General features: G+C 45.1%; 1 protein-coding gene across 1 annotated transcript in view; it reads left to right on the top strand.

Moving 5' to 3' along the window:
* The window catches only part of HIVEP3 (human immunodeficiency virus type I enhancer binding protein 3), a 70,213-nt gene that overhangs the window by 34,902 nt on the left and 16,093 nt on the right, over positions 1-19,218 (top strand). The window contains exons 3-4 of the mRNA XM_015411686.1: positions 4,376-4,551; positions 18,848-18,946. Coding sequence (XP_015267172.1) covers positions 4,376-4,551; positions 18,848-18,946 — 275 coding nt within the window. The remainder of the gene's footprint in view (positions 1-4,375; positions 4,552-18,847; positions 18,947-19,218) is intronic.

The raw sequence follows: 19,218 nt of genomic DNA, 5'->3' as shown, positions 1-19,218 counted from the left end.
CAGGTTGAACTTGCTGGATGCGAAAGTGCAAAAACAATCAAGCCTAGTAGACAACAGCCTATCCCTTCTGTTTTTGACTGTTCACTCTGAGAGTTTGGAAACCCAGTGACTCAGAGTAGGACAGGGGAACCTGGATTAGCCTAACTGACCTTACAGGGTAGTTGGCAGAATAAAAAAGAGGACGACAACGTCATCCCAAATTTGTCAGAGGGAATGTGACAAATTTTATTCCAGAGAGCCAGTCTGGTGTAGTGGTTAAGAGTGGCAGACTCTAATCTGGAGAATTGGGTTTGATTCCCCACTTCTCCACATGCAGCTGCTGGTGTGACCTTGGGCCAGTCACAGCTCTCTCAGAGCTCTTAGCCCTACCTACCTCACAAGGTATCTGTCAGAGGGAATGTGACAAATTTTATTCCAGAGAGCCAGTCTGGTGTAGTGGTTAAGAGTGGCAGACTCTAATCTGGAGAATTGGGTTTGATTCCCCACTTCTCCACATGCAGCTGCTGGTGTGACCTTGGGCCAGTCACAGCTCTCTCAGAGCTCTTAGCCCCACCTACCTCACAGGGTATCTGTTGTGGGGAGAGAAAGGGGATGGGATTGTAAGCCCCTCTGAGAGTCCGAGTGAAGGGATGGGCATATATCCAACCTCCTCCTCCCCCCCACCCCCCGCCAGAACGAAAGTAGGAAAAAACCTTGTCAGTTCAGGTCAACTGGGATCTACCAACCTTTACTGATCGGATTGGACCGTTTTCCATGGTGATCTGTTCCACTCTTGATAAGAAATCAGAAAAGGTGCCTAATGATTGCAAAGGCTGCAGGGAAACCCGGTTCCCATTGAAACTCACCTAAACCCGAGAACTCGTTTATCATTTTTTCCAGCCCTCTAGACACCCACTTTAAATTTCTGTACATACATCATGTTAATTGCAGCCATTTTTGCCACATGAAGAGATACTGTGTGTTCGTGTGTGCCCGTGTGTGCCCGTGAGACAGAGTGATGCAGTAAGAAAATGTGCCCATTTCTAATGGCAAGCTTCCTCTTGCTAACAGCTCCCCATGTGGCGATAGCCCCCCCGTGGAGTGATTTAGAGGAACTTTTAATGCGTGTAAATTGGGCTTCTATATTCAGCGGCTCAAGTGTATGGTTTATCGTGTCTGCGCCAGCATGTATTAGTTGGAAGATACATGAAGTAATTTCGTTTTGCTTTTAGGACTGGCACGCGTTTTTATAGCATATCGTTATAATTCCGGTGTGGTGGGATGCAGGATGGTGGGATACAGGCTGATGCTAAATTAATTCACTTACTTGGTTTTACCAAGCAGCTCTTGACGCTTTGCAGGGATTCTGTACTTCAGCTGTGATGTGAATTTCAAACCACGGGGTATATATATCGTGCTGAACACATTGTTGCTGTGGTCATTCGTTTCGTACCCTCTTGTAAATTAATCCTTTGTAACATAAAACTCATAGAGACGGGAAAGTCTAAGTGGATGGGACTGGACCAATCCAGTGTTTTTTCAAGGTAAGTTGACGCTGCAGGGGGATTCAGATGGGGGTGATAGTCTATGAGGGGGAGACACTGTGCTTATTTTCCCACCATCCCTTGTCTCCCCCCCACACACACACACCTTTACCAGGGCAAATGGCAGTGCAAGCAATGCAGTGCATTTGTGTTGGTTTTGATCATTAGAACCATTCCCAGGAAGAGAGGTTCATACACACACACCGCCCAGCCCTCCACTGGGGCCTCACGGTCACTGTGCGGCTATTAATTGCCTTTAAAAAATTAGTGGAAGACATGATCACGGGTCTCTCCAAATCTGACCAGGATAGGCTTTAAGCCTGAAAACACTATTGGAATGAATGAGCTGTCCCGTTTGTACTTTTTGGTGGGATTCAGACAGGAGTGGCTCCAGTGCCTTTTCCTCAGAGGAGGCTGTGTCACTAGTGCAGCGGTAAACAATGTTGCCAAAGTACAGCCCCACTTAACCCATGCGGGTAGTTTCAGAGGGTAGCCGCGGTGGTCTGCAGTAGAAGGGTTGGATCTGAGTCCAGTCGCGCCTTAGAGACCAACAAGATCTTCAGGGCAGAAGCTTTCAAGAGTCAAAGCTGCCTTCTGTAGACACCTGGTGTCTGACAACGAGAGCTTTGACTCTCAGAAGCTCAGACTCTGAGCATCTTCGTTCCAGGTGGGCAGCCGTGTTGGTCTGAAGCAGCAGAACAAATCTAGGGTCCAGTGGGGGGGCACCTTTAAGACCAACCAAGGTCTATTCGAGGCGTGAGCTTTCGTGTGCAAGGCACACTTTTCCCCAATACCTCGAATAAACCTTTGTTGGTCTTAAAGGTGCCCCCACTGGACCCTAGATTTGTTCTGATAATCTTGTTAGTCTCTAAGGGGCTACTGGATTCAGATGTGATTCTTTTCTTCCTTTTTTTCAGAACTTGGGTAGAAAACAGATCCCCAAGCTATGAATTTTCACCATGGGGGTCATTTTCCACCCCAGGAGTTCATTAAGAAGACGGTGATCTAGGGAGCCATTTTTAAGTGCTCTGAAGAAGTACAGCCCTTCATGACAACCATGAACAGATCAACAAACAAAAAGTCCTTGGGGGCGTTTTTACTCCTGAATAAATGAGAAATTTGGTTTGGAGGTTGAAAGATACTGCAAATACAATATGTGGAAGGTTCCTCACCACTACCCAAGCATGTCTTGAAGTTAAGACATGGTGGGAGGGGGGGAGTTTTGAAGGCTACTTAGTTTATTAACTGTATTAGCCAGTGCTTTTCATCCAGTAATTCTGAACGCTTTAGTTTTATTGGCAGGGATTTCCCCTCCCTCCACCCCTGTGTTTGTGTTAGGAACTATTTAAACATCTTCCGGAGGATATATGTCATCTTTCACACGCTAGCCACTTTCCTCCCTCCCATTTCAAAACCTTGGCCTAATGTCCTTGTAAGATGAATGTGTTTTGAAATCAGTAAGAACAGTATGTTGTGAATAGAGGAATGTTTTAGGCAGCAGTTAGTTAATGTTCTTTTTTCGCTAGCAACACTCATGAGCAACTGGAAGAAAGAAATAAAACGTTTGAATGGATGGAGCTTTGGTACTAAGGGAAACGAGAGCTATAGCTATGTGGCTTCGGCAAAAGCCATGAATGCCATCCTAAGCAGAGTTGAAACTTTTGAAGCCAACTGGCCTAATTGTACTGGGAAGGGTATAACTCTGCTTAGGATTGCTCTGAGAGTCTTGGATCCTTCAGTTCCTTTCCATGAAGTCTTCCTTTGATGGAAATAGACTTCCTCCAGTATAGAATGTCTTTTCCCAACAGAGGAAGGTTTACCAGAAGGCTGTTCTAGGATCCCAGGTCGTAGGATCCTGTCTAGAATGTGCATGAATCTGTCTTCCCTTTCATTTGAATTTTCAACCACAGGTTCCAGAACACTGTCTCTGTTGTGTTTAGGTAGCATTCTGAACATTAACCCTGGGGGTGAGGTCTTTGCTTGTTGTAGTTGACATTGGCTAGGGCAAACCAGAAATAGCTGAAGTTCACATCCTAGAGAGATCTGTGCATGCTCTAATGCAGAGGTGTCAAACTCATTTGTTACAAGGGCCAGATCTGACATAAATGTCACATTGTTGGACTGAGCGACGTGTGCCATAAAATGTAATGCGGGGTGCCAGAGATATAAACTGTATAAAGGACAGCAACTGGTAAGCTCTAAGTTGTTGTATTCTCACTGCAAGTCCCCATGTGCTGGGAGGGGGGTGGAAAGGGAAATTCATATGGGCGGGCTGGAGAGCCAGTGGTGCAGCACTGGGCAGACACTCCCACCCTGATTGACTGTTGCAGACAAGGTTGTTCCACCATGCTGAAGCCACAATCAGAGTGGCTCCACCCACTCCCCCCCCCGAGCAGTCTCCTGTTCCCTCCTTTGCCCTAGTTGCTCGCAGGCAGCATAAGAGCCCTGGATGGGCCAGTTCCGGCCCCTGGGCCTTATGTTTGACACCCTTGCTCTAATGGGCATATCAATCCTGTGTTTGTATGGAGTTCCCTTATTCATTCGAGGCATTCATTAAGCCGCATACAATAAGAAGTACATATGAAGATCGGGTCTCTGCTGAAATGGATAGAGGAGCCAGGGGATCTATACATAAGCTCCATGTACACATCTCTCAGTGTTCTCCTCTTCCCCCAGCTTAATTATCCCTCGACAACAATTAATAACATTTCTAGCCAAGTGGGTTTTGTCTTTAGCAATGAATAATACAATGGATTGTGTGTGTTTTTTTTGTTCTGTTTTACAAGGATGCGTTGCTCCTTTTGAGGTGGGAATCTTTTGTTTTTGTTACCATGACACCCTGTTGCTCATAGGTACAAATCAAATGAAGAGTATGTGTATGTGCGAGGCCGTGGACGAGGGAAGTATGTATGTGAGGAGTGTGGAATTCGCTGCAAGAAACCCAGCATGCTGAAGAAACACATTCGCACGCACACAGACGTCAGGCCATATGTCTGCAAGTACTGTAACTTTGCTTTTAAAACCAAAGGTAAGCAACGGTCGGCGGCAAAGCACCTGTGCTAGTGCATTGGCTTGCTTAGTTGAGCTCGCACGGGGGCACTAGTGGAGCAGGGAAGAATGAATGGCCCTGAATGGTGGTGGGTGGGTCACTGAATTTCTAAATTGGCCGAGTCATGCTGAAGCAAGACTGCAGTCTGCTGACTCGCCTCCAAGTTGGCCGAGTTGTGCAAAAGCTAGACTGAAATATGCTGACCCGCCTCCAAATTGGCAGAGGCACGCGGAAGCAAGTGCTGGTTCACCAGTGAGAGGGAAGGACAAACTTCTCCAAGAGTTTGCCTCCTGCTTTATCCACTGGCCTTTAATTGAAAGGAGGATTTCAAAGGATAGTTTTCATTGGCTCAATTCAGACATCATGAAAAACTGTGGTTTGATTAAGCTGGCAATGGTGAGCCTGATCATCCAAATGCGGGCCACTCTGCTAATTGTAGTTAATTTAAGTCCGTCAAACAAGGATCTAAAATCATGATTGTGCCCTGACCTGGGTAGCCCAGGCAAGCCCAATCTCATCAGATCTTGAAAGCTAAGCAGGGCTGACCTTGGCAAGTACTTGGAAGGGAGACCTCGAAGGTATACCAGGGCTTGGGACACAGAGGCAGACAATATCAAGCCACCTCTCTGAAATGTCCTAACCCCACTAGGGGTCGCCAGAAGTCACCATGACCTCCAGTCACACAAGTGCGCACACGCACACACACAAAATACCAAAATAAATAAAATCACGATTGGAAGTTGGTCTATTAACTACAGTTGTGCTGCCTTTACACATACTTCAGGGCAGAGGAAAAGGGAATGAATCCAACATTTTCTGGGACAAACCAGGATCATCTGCGAGCCGAAATCTGGTTTCACAACCTATCCGGCGTTAAAATAAACCATGGTTTTGCCTGATGTTTGACCTCTGCCATTGCAGCTAAAAATAAATCAACACCTGACTTTCAGCAATTGAACAACCAATCAGACAGCACCTGGTCATTGGCCAAAGACCTTTAATTTTAAATTTCCAAAGAAGGCTTCACAGGCCTGTCAAAGGGGTCTGGGGCCTTCCGTGCTAGTGCTCTCAAAGCCGATATATATATATGCTGTTTTGTTACCACCCTTTATTTCCTTGCCTGCAAAGGTCATGTGTCATCCCAAGAGCCCTTTCCCCACCAGGATCTGCTCAGCAATCCAAAGCTTGCAGGATTGCCTGCTCTTGGGAATGACAGTTTTGTCCCCCCCTTTACCTTCCCTTTAAGCGTCTTCTTTTGAGAATTATGATACTCCTCTTTTTGTTTTCATTGACTTTTTAGTCAAAGGAGGTTCCCTGTCCTGGCTAAGGAAAGCTTGAATGATATGACTAGACTGTAACCCAAAGATCTGCAAAGAGATCTTGAAATCTGACCAAGCCAAAATCTCAGAGTTTTAAAAGGAAAACTCAGGATTTTGCAATCTGCCTAATGGTTTCTGGGATCCTACTGCTCCAGTTTTGCTCTTTGTAAATCAGAGAGGTTTATTTAAAACAAAAACAATGCCAGTCAACTTATGCTGCTGATGCATGGTTGAGACTTCTATGTGGGCTTCACCGAAATGCTTTAGAGCCCCACATTCTCTTCCTTTCTGTGGGGGTTTGTGCAAGAGAATTTCTCAGTGAGTCAAGACAACTGCAATTATTTTTAAATAAGCTTAGGCTTTTGAATGGAGTTATCCATAAGTAGGTATTGGAGGAATGTTGCCCCCAAGATGGAACAGGGCCAGATTTTTGACGTTGCACCTTAAGTGGAATTGGAATGGGTTTTAGGTAACGTGGAATAACCAGCAGTGGGTTCTGGCAGGTTTTCTCCAGCTGGGCTTTGCAGAAATGTCTAGTTGCCAGCAGGAACCAATATCAAGAGGGGGTGCGGCTCAGGGGTAGATCACTTGCTTCCCACATGGCAAGCCCTATGCTCAATCCATGGTATCTTCTGAAGAGGACGGAGTGCTGTTGCCAGTGAGGATAGCTAATACTGAGCCTGATGGACCAGTGGTCTGACGGGTTATAACGCTGCTTTAGATATCCAAGCCTTTGGTCAGCATATCAGAAAGACTTTCAGATTCCAGTAAATAAGCCTTAATTTACGTGTAATACAGGTCCAGGAGGGGAGGTATGAGCATACAGATTTATTTGTGAAACTGAAAAGAAGTCTTTGATTTGCACTTTGGACCCCTGTGGCCCTTTAAGTCTTTTGGTACAACCCCCCCCCCCCCAGTTCTGGTGCCCAGGTTTGCCTGGCCCTGAGAGGTACCCTCAGACTAGAATTCTCAGCAGTAACCCTGCTGCATGCAATCATGATGTCTGGGGTGGGTTTCATTCTCCATGTGGAGCTCCTTAGAGTCTCTAGGGATGCTCCCAAATTTTGCAGCTCTGCTGTTCCCCCTTCTTTTTAAAACAGTCTATCGCATTGCATTGAATCAGTAACTTTTAAATTTTTGTGCCATTTTCCATTTACTCATGCCATTTCCCCCCCCCATTAAATATGTGCCATTTTTAAACATTATTTTTGCATCAGTTGCTTATAAAGGCTATAAAATGGTGTCCAAAAGCATCAAAAAACCACCAAAACAAAGAACCAAAAAAAGAGGGAACACCTACAACAACAAAAATAGGGTAAAATGACTTTTAAAAATGAGAAAATACAAAAAGAAACAAAGAAACACAAACTTACACCTCCCTGCTTCCACGATCCCACAATGTATCTTCTGGTTCTTCATTCTTGGTTTATTCTTTCCCTTTCCTTCAGATTTACCTTAATTTCCAAAGTTTCTCTTGAGCAGTGATTAAAATACATGTAGACCTATACTTCTCACCATGACGCTAGTCCGGTTTGAAGTGGTCACATTGGTATCTGTGAAATGACTCTCAACTGTGAGAAATGGTTGCAAGTGGCAATACTACACAAAATTCAGTACTGTTATGCTCCTGTTGGTTTTGCAGTATTTTGCACTGTGCTAGCAAAGAGTGTGCTAGGTTCCTCCCAGGAATACCTTTTGCTACAGAATTTGGAAGTCATTGAATTCTCATGGTTTCCCCAAGAACCCTGGGAATTGTAGTTTTGTGAGACTGCTGGGAGTGATTGACAAGATCAGATTCCTGGGATTACTATTGAATGGATTTGCAGGGGGGTTAAATTCCTCACAAAGTTTTGTCGTGCAGGACTTTGGGCGGCAAAGGAGAGATCAGACATGGCAGGCATAGTCCTGTTTAATGAGGGGATGAGGATGCTTGCAAAATTTAATAGCTTGGACCTTAGTCTGTTGTGCTATTGGATTTCACCATTGGTCTCCATGCTGTGGGTCAGTTCACTGTGGCAAGAGACTACACTTTAAAGAAACAGGCTCATTTCCACCCCTTTAGTAATAGGCTCCTAGTCATGCCTGCTTAGGCTGTTAGTCCTGGAGACTAGTTCCCTGTTGCATTAACTTCAGTCTCTCCAGCATAATATAATGCTTTAAACATTTGCAGCCTCGGTGTAAATGCATGTAACAGAACTCTAATGGCTCACGTTCCTTTTTTTTTTTAAGTATGGAAAGCAATTTCTGGAAGAAGTGATTTGAAGAAGGGGGGTGGTTCTCCTTCCCTTTCCAAATTGCCCTTCAAAATTGGCTTTCCTTTTAAAACCCCCAAATCCTAGCCTTTGGAGTTCTGTGCGATTCATTTGTGTGTACTTAAGAGTGAAGCTCTTCAGGTGAACTGGAACAATGTTGAAATCTGATTTTGTTTTTAGAGGTTTGGGCTGCGTTGAAGATCATTTCTCAAAATGGCTGAGTTTCAAGAACCGTCCAAAAGCTTATCCAAAGCCACAATAGTATTGGGGCACAACCCAACCAACACTAAGCTCTTCCAGGTCTAGTGGAATGGCATTTCCCTTCATCCACCATACCACCATAAAGCTTTCCATCAAGCAAATCTCCTGCTGCTGTGCCTATCCACCTTGGTTAGCTTGCTCTTTCTTCCCTGTTTCGTTAAGGCATCAAATTGCCATTCTTTCCTCTTTTTCCCAGTTAAGCCTTTCACCTTCCCACTGTCCTTTGAGCTTAGAGAGGGCCTGAAATCTTCAGGGTCTTCTTGGCTTTCCTGATATATTTCAGTTTAATACTGTGATGTCCTGGATTCCTGATCAGTTACGCCGACAGCCGTCATGCACTCAGCATTTGGTAGCCTGTCTTCCAATGTGTCATATAATTCATGCAAGCAAAGGATGCCAAGCAAGCGTGGCGGAACATAGCATTGGCCTAGACTGGTGCTCAGATCTCCAGTTAGTCATGAAGCTCACTATGTGATTTTGAATGTCTTGTTTCTTAACCTTGTGTACCTTCTAAGGTCAGGAGGGAAATGTGGAGGACTGTATATACTGCTCTGAGTTCTTTGGAGAAAGATTGAGTTAAAACTGTAATAATAATCAAATCATCATTGTTCTAGGCATTTTGCTAAATGGCGATGCAGAGGACAAACAGTAATGGATTTATTTAGAGGGAGACAGGGACACAGTGGCTCAGTTCATACATAATGTAAAACCATGGCTTATTTGTGAACCCAGGATTCAGCTCTCAGATGATCACTCAAGTCCTGGTTTGCTCTGACAGATGATGGTTCAGTTGCCTTTCTCTCTGTAGTCTAGCAGGACATCAACCAGAATGAAACTGGGATTATACACATCATACAGAACCATAGTTTAGATTAAGACTCAGTTCAGACATCATACAAAGTCAAGGTTTAATTATGGTGGCTGGCGTGATTTCTTTTTGAATGCATAGTTCACTAGTGCATAGTTATTTAGGGGCCCATCAAACCAGGATCTGAAACAATAATTTGCAGTTGGTTTATTAGCCACCCAAACTATGATTTTGCATGATATATGGACATCCTGGCTTAATTCTGGCTTGTTCCTAGGTTAAAGAAAGAAGGCAACGACATTAGAGTTTGTTGAGGCAACTTGGATATGTGTGATCATCTCTGAACTGAATCCTGCCTTTACAGACCATGGTTTCATGTGTTGGCTGAACCGATCCAGTGTGTGGTTAAATAAATCAGCCTCAGATCCTGGATTGATGGATTCCAGCTAAGCATAGTTACTTGAGTCACCCACATTCAGACAGTTTCAAACGATGGCTTCACGTAATGTCTGAACTAAACCAACATGCTAACACAAAACATGACAGAAGATCTCAGTTTTCTTTCCTGACCTTAACCTTGGGAAGGAAGCTCAGTGGTACTGTGGGATGCAGAAGGTCCCAGGTTCAGCATCTCCAGTTAAAGAATCTTATGTGGTGAGAAGGCCCTTTCTGTGCCTTGGATAGCTTTTGCCTGTTCAGGGAAACAGTACCAGTAGCCTATGTTCCCAAGATTTGGAAAACTGATTTTGGAGACTCACCAAGAACAGGAACAGCGAAAACAATGATTTAATATCTGCTGTCAGTGATTCTTTTCCTACACATCACACTAGTAATTTGGCCACAGAATGGACAGGATCAGAATTGCAGCTGAGATTATATAAAAATATTTATTATTTATTATTCAAATTTATATTCTCTCCTCCCCGCAAGCGGGCTTAGGTCGACTAACACAACACAATATAAAATATAGATATAACGATTAAAACAATTTAAAACAACATAAGTTAAAACAGAGGGTGCTATTTATTCTCATGCAGAGGTTTCCACCTGGCGCCATTAGTCTCTCGAACTTCTTAACCTGGGCCACATGAGATGGTAGCTTCATCTTCAGCAGGGGAGGCCGAGATTTTATTGGACACCTCCCATCTCAGCCATAGGCCTGGCGGAACAGCTCTGTTTTGCAGGCCCTGTGGAATGGTAACAAGTCCCACAGGACTCTGATCTCAGGCTGGGGCATGTTCCATCAGGCCGGAGCTAGGGCAAAAAATGTCCTGGCCCTGGTCAAGGCTAAGCGGACGTCCTTTGGGCCGGGGATCACCAGCAGATCTTGATTTACCGAGCACAAAGTTCTCTGGGGCACATATGGGGAGAGGCAGTCCCTCAGGTATGTTGGTCCCAGGCCGTGCAGGGCTTTAAAGGTTAATACCAATACCTTAAAGTGGATCCAGTACTCAACTGGTAGCCAGTGCAATTGGCGTAGCGCTTGCCGAATGTGCACCCACACAGGTGACACAGTAAGCAGGCGTGCTGCCACATTTTGCATAGAGGCAAGGGTGTATGATAAATGGTGAAAGAACTGCCGGAAGGACCTCTGCATTCAACTGGACGCCTCATATATGTGATACGTATGCTGTGCAAGGTTGAAAACATCTGAGATACCCTCAGTGCCATGCTGAGTCCTAAGATGCAGGTGGAAAATCCTTTCTGTCCTCAGCTCGAGAATGTAGGCAAAGCTTCCTATGCAGGCGCCTCCTGGATTTAGTGGTGGGTCACTGTTTGTCTGATACTAACGCCTGCCTAGTGCTATCAGCAGTTCAAAAGATGCTATTAAATTGAATATTGATTCGAGGTCTTTCACAGACTTAACTTTCAGCTGTATTTCAAGGAACAAATGCCCATAATGGAAAGAAATGCGATTCAGCCCCGACCTCTAGCTTCTGGAGCGATGTAAGACTCAGTTAACTGCAGTACCATGATCCCCCCCCCCCCCCCATGCATATCCCCGATTCCAGTCTGGTTCAGTCATATTACGATAACTCTTCTATAGAAATCCCAGAGGAGCAGTTAATATTGTGTGTTGCCATTGTTGGGGAAACAGGGTGGGTTGGGTGCAGTGTAAATATCATGCAGTGTGGTGAGTCTGGCTTCTCGTTAATGTTAAATGAGCTGAAAAAAGCGGCTGATGACACACGCTTTGGTTATATTTATGGAATCCTGGGCCTTCCCCACTGGGCCTTGTAAACTTGGCAGCCAGGACGCTGGTCAGATTCCCTTCTCCTGATTCAGCTTGAAAAGGAACAGGGCGGGGGCTTCAAGGTTTCGGCAGTGCCAAAGAGCGTTAACCTTTCCCAGAGGCAAAATGAAAGGAGGTCCGGCAGGAGCCAAGTGAAGAGCTTAAGCAGATAAGAAAGCTCATTGACTAGCAGGCAATGGCTGATGTGGGTCTGCGTGTGCATGCTTTTGTGTGTCTCCCCTGTGCATGCTACTGCTCCCCCCACTTCAATTGGTTTGTCAGTCGATTTACAGTACAACTGGAGATCCTTTCCGACAGGGCTTATACTGCTGTCAGATCATCAAGTAGAACTTCAGTCCTCTAAATTGCCAGCACCATCTTCTAGTTCTCACTTTTTTTGCATTCATGATGGAATCCATCAAGTTATTTTGAATTGTCTTTTGTGCCAGGAGGAGAGGGTGAAGTGGGTCCCTAATGCTCCCTTTGGGGTTGGTCATGTTGAAAGAGGGCTAGTCTGTGCTTTTATTTTTGTGCTTTGTTTTTCATTGTGTCCAGGACATTGGTAAGTGACTATGGGTTCCTGTAGAGCCAAAACAGATAGAATGGCAATCATGTGAGAATCGAAGATTGTGTGAGAGCTGCAGTCTGAAGACTTTGCACCCAAGACCCAGATCAGTATTAGTGAAAAGTCAGTCACTGTCTCTCCATTAGATTGGTATGCTTATGGGAAAAATGCCTGTTCCTTCCTGTACAAAAAGAGGCAAAGTTCAGACATTACACAAAGCCATGATTTATTTAACTATGTTTAGTTCCAGGTCCTCTGGAAAAAAGGGTCTGGGGCAGTTTAGTGAGAAAGAAGCCTCCAAACTCTGCAGGATATAAGCTGAGGTTCTCACATCTGCACAAGGTTCTCACTTCTGCTATTTCTAACAAGCTGAAGTCCTTTAGCAGCCACCAGCTGGGAAGTGGGATTTGGAAAGTCCCCCTCCAGAACTGTCTTAAGAAGCCCTTTCCCATCATTTGTTGCCCTTCTACTGATTCTCAGCTGCCAACTGGAGGGGAGGGTTTTTTAAAGTCATATTCCCCCCCCCCCCAGTGTGCTGGAAGCCCAGCCTTGTCTTTGGGTGACCCTGGGTGCACTGCTTTTGTGGTTGTAGCCAGCCACTTTACTATTAGTAGGAATGCGCAGATTCTCTAGTGATACAGTTCAAGGTTGTGATTGGAGCCCCCTGCACCTTGCTGGGAGGTGGGAACCCTGTTGATAATTTCCTGGAATCAGTTGCAGAGTGGTGAATTGTCCTGTTCTCCCTGCGAAACCTAACCACCCACTTGGTGAAGTTGCAGAGAGGAGTTGTTGTTGCCTGTTTAACTATTTTGCCATGCCGTTTTGTTAAATGTGTATTTGAAGAACCTAGATGGACAGTGCAACATGAGGGGTAACTATTCTCACTTTTGAAAACTTGCCATCAAGGATGTACATATCAGTCAGTCCATGAATTTTAGAGGAGCCCTGCTGGACCAGACTCATCCAGCATCCTATTGCACACAGTGTCCAAGGAGTTGCCTTGAGAGGGGCATCAAACAGGATGCAGAGCCCAAGACCTTCCCTTGATGTTTCCTCCGAGGACTGGGTGTCACTGGTGTACTGCGTCTGAATTGAGAGGTTCCCTTCACTCATGGCTAGTAGCCATTGATGGACTTGTCAGAGCAAGGTGAAGGCATAAGGATAAGGAAGAGAAATGAAACCTCCCTCCCTCCTCCCCTACAGTATTTCCCATTTTATTCCTCTTACATTCATTCTACCCCTTTTAAACCCAACCACCCCTCTATCTCCTGTTTCAAAAAGGAAGGATTCTTATTCATCATCCTAGCTGTAATTATAAGGAATCACTGCAGCTGGGGATATACATTTTGCCTGCCAGGTCCATCACATCTTTTCTGAGTAGAGATTGCTATGCAAAGAAGATAAATACCTGTCTAGTGTTTTTTAGTTTCATTTTCAGCCTTTACAGAGTAGGTCTTTGTACACTCAAGAGTGCACACAAATGCAAAAGAGCCCCCCCCCTTTGGGGATATGCAAATTCCCCCAGCCATTTTTGGGCAGTTGTGCTTCACAATGATGCCAATACTTGTTTCAGTACCATCACAAGAGAAGAGCAGCAGAAAGGGGTGGGTGAATTGAACACGATCTGAAGATCACCGTGACTTTGGTGCAGCCTCGTGTGAGGATATCCACTGGACTCCCAGTAGTTTGTTGGGTTGAGATCCGTCTGTATTAAACTGTTGCTTCCAGTGTGTCAGCCAATCTTGGGGCTCCCAGGGGCCCATTTCAAATATCATTTGCATCAACATTGTTTGTTTCCACAAATTGTATAGTAATCTTCCACAAACTACTTGCCTATATGCCAGTGGCGAATTTATTTTTTAATTTTTAAAAGAATTTTTTAAAAAATTCTGGTAAGGAAATTCCTCCGAAATAGTTCTTCCTCTAAATCTATCCAGACTCCTGTTATTTATGTTTAAATGAAGTTTAACCAGTTAGTTTTCCTTTTAGTTTGGTGTAGTGGTTAAGTGCGCGGACTCTAATCTGGGGGAACCGGGTTTGATTCCCCACTCCTCCACTTGGACCTGGCTGGATGACCTTGGGCAAGCCATAACTCTGGCACAGCTGTCCTTGAAAAAGGGCAGTTTCTGTCAAGAGTTCTCTCAGCCCCACCCACCTCACAGGGTGTCTGTTGTGGGGCGGGGAAGGGAAAGGAGTTTGTAAGCCGCTCTGAGACACCTTTGGGTTGTGAAGAGCGGGGTATAAATCCAATCTCTTCTTCTTCTTTATAAATACAGTCACTCGAAAGTCTGACCAGTCCAGATAGTATTGTTCCAGGTAGTATTCTGTTGGATTCAGCTTCATAGCTGGCTAATAGAAAATAATGGTTGGCTTCCAAGCCCACCCACAGTTTCTGGACCCCTGGTAGCAAGTATCCATGCCAGTGTTGCCCAGAATGGCACCTGCATGCACATTTGGCTGGTCCCCCAGATATTTCTGGAGCTTCATGGAGACCAGAGCAGCCAGACAGGGTTTTTGGTGGCGCCTTCCCATGCGTTGGGATGGATTTTGCCAGTAGCTCCCCTGTCCATAGTTTAGAGTGAGGACACTCCTGTCCCACCCTGATAATTCAACAGCAAAAGCCACCACTGTAAAATACAGTGCTATTACAATAAAGTGATATATATACTCAAAGTGTTATTGTAATATATTAATTATTTCCAGTATTCCATATAAGACATTCAAGACAGAAATATAGCTATTCCCATCCAGTATCAAAGTGGCATGTGCATGTCGACACAGAATTATATGTTGTAGAAAATACTTGGCCTTGACTGTTTGTTGGATACTCTTTCAGTTTCCTTTACTGAAGAAGGGACTGAATCGCAGAAACATGGGAGTTAACCGGAAGCCCCGTCTCATTTGTGCTTTGGACACTATGCAGATTTTGATTAATTCTATTTGTAATTTTTCCTTGGACTTTTCCCTTGTGAGGATTTTCTTTCTTTTATTTTTTTTTAATTAGGTGTAATATAAATACAATACCAAGAAACTGCAGTTAAAAAGATAACAGAGTAAAACCATTCAAACCGTATAATGGAAAACACTGATAACATGAAACACCATAAGTTCCATAAACACAAATAAACACCCACTTATAGCAAGGTATGATAAACCATCCTAATAATATTCATGAGAATAGGTAGAGAGAGTAAAAGTCTACACTAGATTGCGCTGCAGATATCTGTGGGCCTATATTTGCCTTGATGAAGGGGACCTGTTTAAGCATTAAGCTATCAGAAGAAGTAACCATACATGACTGAGAAGTCTGTTCAGAGATCTTATAAAAAATAAAGTAGTCCCAGACCGTAAGGAGCCACTGGTGTAATGACAGAATAGTATGAAGTTTCCAATGTTGAGCAATAACATTTTTCACCGCTGTACATAAAACTGCAATTCGGTCTCTGTCATGTTTCGGGATTTTGGTTTTGGGCCATAAATTTAAAGGGATAAGAGCAGGGCTTGTGAGGGGTTTTTGTATGCCACTTCGATAGTGGATGGGAATAACTGTATTTTTGTATTGAATGTCTTATATGGAATATTGGAAATAATTAATACATTATAACAACACTTATATATATCACTTTTTACTTTTGCTTTTATTGTAATATTGTATTTCACAGTGGTTGTGTTTGCTGTTGTGTTGTCTGTCCTGATCATAGGCATGAAGGCTTAGAGAGCAATCCTAAGCAGGTGTGTACCCCACGAAAGTGTTCTTGGGACTGTGATTTTAAAGCCCAAATTGGGCTTCATGCATACAGGTAGAGGGGCTGACTTACTGGTGTGGAAAGCACCATCAAGTTGCAGCCAAGTCATGGTGCTCCCATAGAATTTTCTAAGCAAGGAATGAATACAGATGGTTTGCCATTGCCTGCCTCTGTGTAGCAACCCTGGTATTCCTTGGTGGTCTCCCATCCAAATACTAGCCAGGGCCAACCCTACTTAGCTTCTGAGATCTGACAAGATTAGTCTTGCCTGAGCCATCCTGTTCAGGGCACCAATTTTCCAGCTAAAAAAATATCAGGAATTGACTTTGAAAACTGTACACCATATGTGGCTGTGGAGCCCCTTGATGGATGTGCAGAAAAGGGCAACTCGAATGATAAAAGGATTGGAACACTTCCCCTATGAAGAAAGGTTAAAATGCTTGGGGCTCTTTATCTTGGAGAAACGACGACAGAGGGGTGACATGATCAAGGTTTATAAGATTATGCATAGGATAGAGCAGGTAGAGAAAGAAGTACTTTTCTCCCTTTCTCACAATACAAGAACTCGTGGGCACTCAATGAAATTGCTGAATGGTCGGGTTTGAACAGATAAAAGGAAGTACTTCTTTACCCAAAGAGTGATTAACACGTGGAATTCACTGCCACAGGAGGTGGCAATGGCTACAAGCATGGACAACTTCAAGAGTAGGAGCGGTGGCGCAGGCGGTAAAACGCCTGCTTTGTAACATCACCCGAACAGCCACTATGGCTGTTCGAGTACCACCGCGGTCGAGGTGAGCTCTCGACCCTCGTCCCAGCTCCCGCCTACCCAGCGGTTCGAAAGCAACCTAATTGCAAGTAGATAAATGGGTGCCCACCCTTAGAAGGGTGGGGGGCACCCTGTGTGGCAACTGAAAGACGGCGGCAATGGCGGCGACGATGACGGTGGCGAGCGAACGGCATTGGTGGCGTGGCGTTGCGGCGGCGTGCAGGCGCGATCAAGGGGCTGCGATTGAGCGATCCCTGGCGGTGGAAGGAGTACATCGAACGCTGCCGTGTGGAGAGAGGGGCGTGCGCAGATGCCGAGCTCCGGCTCAGCGGAGCCGGAAAGGACGCAGGCCGGGCCGGAAGCAGGCGGAGCTGCGCACCTTGGAGGAGTTCCCCCCCACCACGCCGGAAGAATAACAACACTTCGCCAAGTCTGGAGACCCGATCGAGCTAAAGCCGACCCGACGACAAAACCGCCACAGGGGGGGTGCTGGTAGGCTGTCCCACCCCGATATACTCACTGTGGCCCTAGTTAGGGAATATGGGTGATTAGCACCAAGAAATATGTAAGCCACTCAGAGACCCCTAGCCAAGGGGTTCGAGCGGGGTATCAAGCTGAAGGTTAAATAAAAATAAATAAATAAGAGGGAATTAGATAAACATATGGAGCAGAGGTTCATCAGTGGCTATTAGCCAGAAGGTATAGATAGGAACTCTCAGTCTGGGGCAAGTGATGCACTGTATTCTTGGTGCTGGGGGGAGGGCAACAGTGGAAGGGTTTCTAGTGTCCTGGCCCCACTCCTGATGGCACCTGGTATTTTTGGCCACTGTGTGGCAGAGTGTTGGACTGGATGGGCCATTGGCCTGATCCAACATTGGCTTCTCTTATGTTCTTATGTATGTTCGGAAGTAGGGCCAGGATACTGCTGGGGAGGGAGACTAGCCTGCCCTCCCTACCCATTCACGCAGAGCAGCTTTGGGCCGAAACTCTTCTCCAACCCAGTTCTCTGAGTAACTCCTTTGGGAAATTGGAGGCAGTCTTGTTGCCCAGGCTTTCCCCTATACTTGCTGTGGAGTCAAACCACCTCAGCAGTGGGACATCAAGCAATTATCTGCTTTGTTGGTTCTTTGGCAGGTTCAACACACAGTTAGGATTCTGCTAAATTTAGTTGGCCCACAGTCAGACCTCAGTGTACTGTTGAGTTGCCGGTTGGAGTTCCTTCATCCCTAAGAGTTCATATCTGATTGATGACACTGTACTAATTAGTTACCCCTTTCCACCCCATCTGAGGTCATGGATGTGGCAGCAAGAGCAGGACATGCCACATGTGTCCTTTCATGGTGCTGTGATGGCACTTAAGGTGCTGAGATCTAAGGAGAAGCCAGCTGCCTGGTAGGGATGAAGGATGTGAATGATCTATTCTTGTTTCCGGATCCTGACATCCAAATAATTTCTAGATAGTTCGCCTCCTCCACTCTTTCTTTTAATCACATAGCGGTTCATCCTGAATCCATAAACCAGCTTAGCCCAAGCTTGTCAGAACCTGCAAGCTAAGCAGGGTCGAGCACAGTTAATACTTGGATAGGAGCCCACCAAGGAAGACTGTGGTTGGTACGTGGGTGGAAGGCAATGGGAAGCCACCTCTGCTTGCCTCTTGTTTGGAATGCCCCACGGATTGGGGTGACGGTGAATCTGTTGCGATTCCACTGAACATTCTCCTTCTCCTCCTCCTTCTATTGAGTCAGCCTTTCCTTGGTGACAGCTATCTTAAATTAGAACAGAGAATCTCGTCTCTGCAGAAGTGACTTTTTGTTCCATTCTTTATTTTAGTTCTACTTCTTCTTGTGTCTTCTTTTCCCTTGTTTTCCCTAATAGCCAGAATTTTTTGCTTCCAGAGTTTGCCTTGTGTTTGATACTGCCTGATGTGCTTTGACAAGCCGAGAGAGAAACATGGGCCTTGCCTTCCTGATAAGTAGCCGTCTCCCACTTCCCTGTTTTTTTCTTCCTGCTTGTTCTGTGTGCGCCCCGGCAAAGAGCATTTTTGGATGGTGCCTTCCCCCATCCTGCAAAGCCTGTGCCTGGCTTGCTTTTCTGCTTTGCATGAGAGCGAGTTATTGTGAGAGGCTGCACCCAGAAAAGCCAACAAGTGAAACGTGAGCTGGGGCGCATTAAGACAGGCTGCCTGGAAGAATGATGGAGAAGTGTTCCAAGGAAACCAGCTCAGGCTGTGACGGAGAATGTTGGCTTGCACAGAATGTTTTAACTGGTCACTGTATGCAGAAATCAAAACTATGACTGACGTGTGTGTTTTTTTTCTTTCAGGGAATCTGACTAAACACATGAAGTCAAAAGCCCACAGCAAAAAATGTCAGGAAATGGGGGTGTTAGTGTCTTCACTGGTCGAGCCCGAAGCAGAAGAAGGTAAAGACCGTATGGCATGCTATACTATATACTGTAGCACTGAACTATCTCGAGCAGAGGTATTGAACTCATTTGTTACAAGGGCCGGATTTAACATAAATGCCACTTTGTCGGGCCGGACCATGTGTGCCATAAAATGTAATGCCAGGTACTGGGGATATAAACTTCATAAAGGATACAGGCGAACCCAATTAATTTTTTTTAAAGTTTTTTATTAACCATTTCAACGAATACAACAATAATACAATAACAGTAGAATAGAAATAAACAAC

This window comes from Gekko japonicus, unplaced genomic scaffold (genome assembly GCF_001447785.1).
Source record: "Gekko japonicus isolate JY-2015 unplaced genomic scaffold, Gekko_japonicus_V1.1 scaffold112, whole genome shotgun sequence".
Classification (NCBI taxonomy): domain Eukaryota; kingdom Metazoa; phylum Chordata; class Lepidosauria; order Squamata; family Gekkonidae; genus Gekko; species Gekko japonicus.
This window is presented reverse-complemented; position numbering and strand designations above follow the sequence as displayed.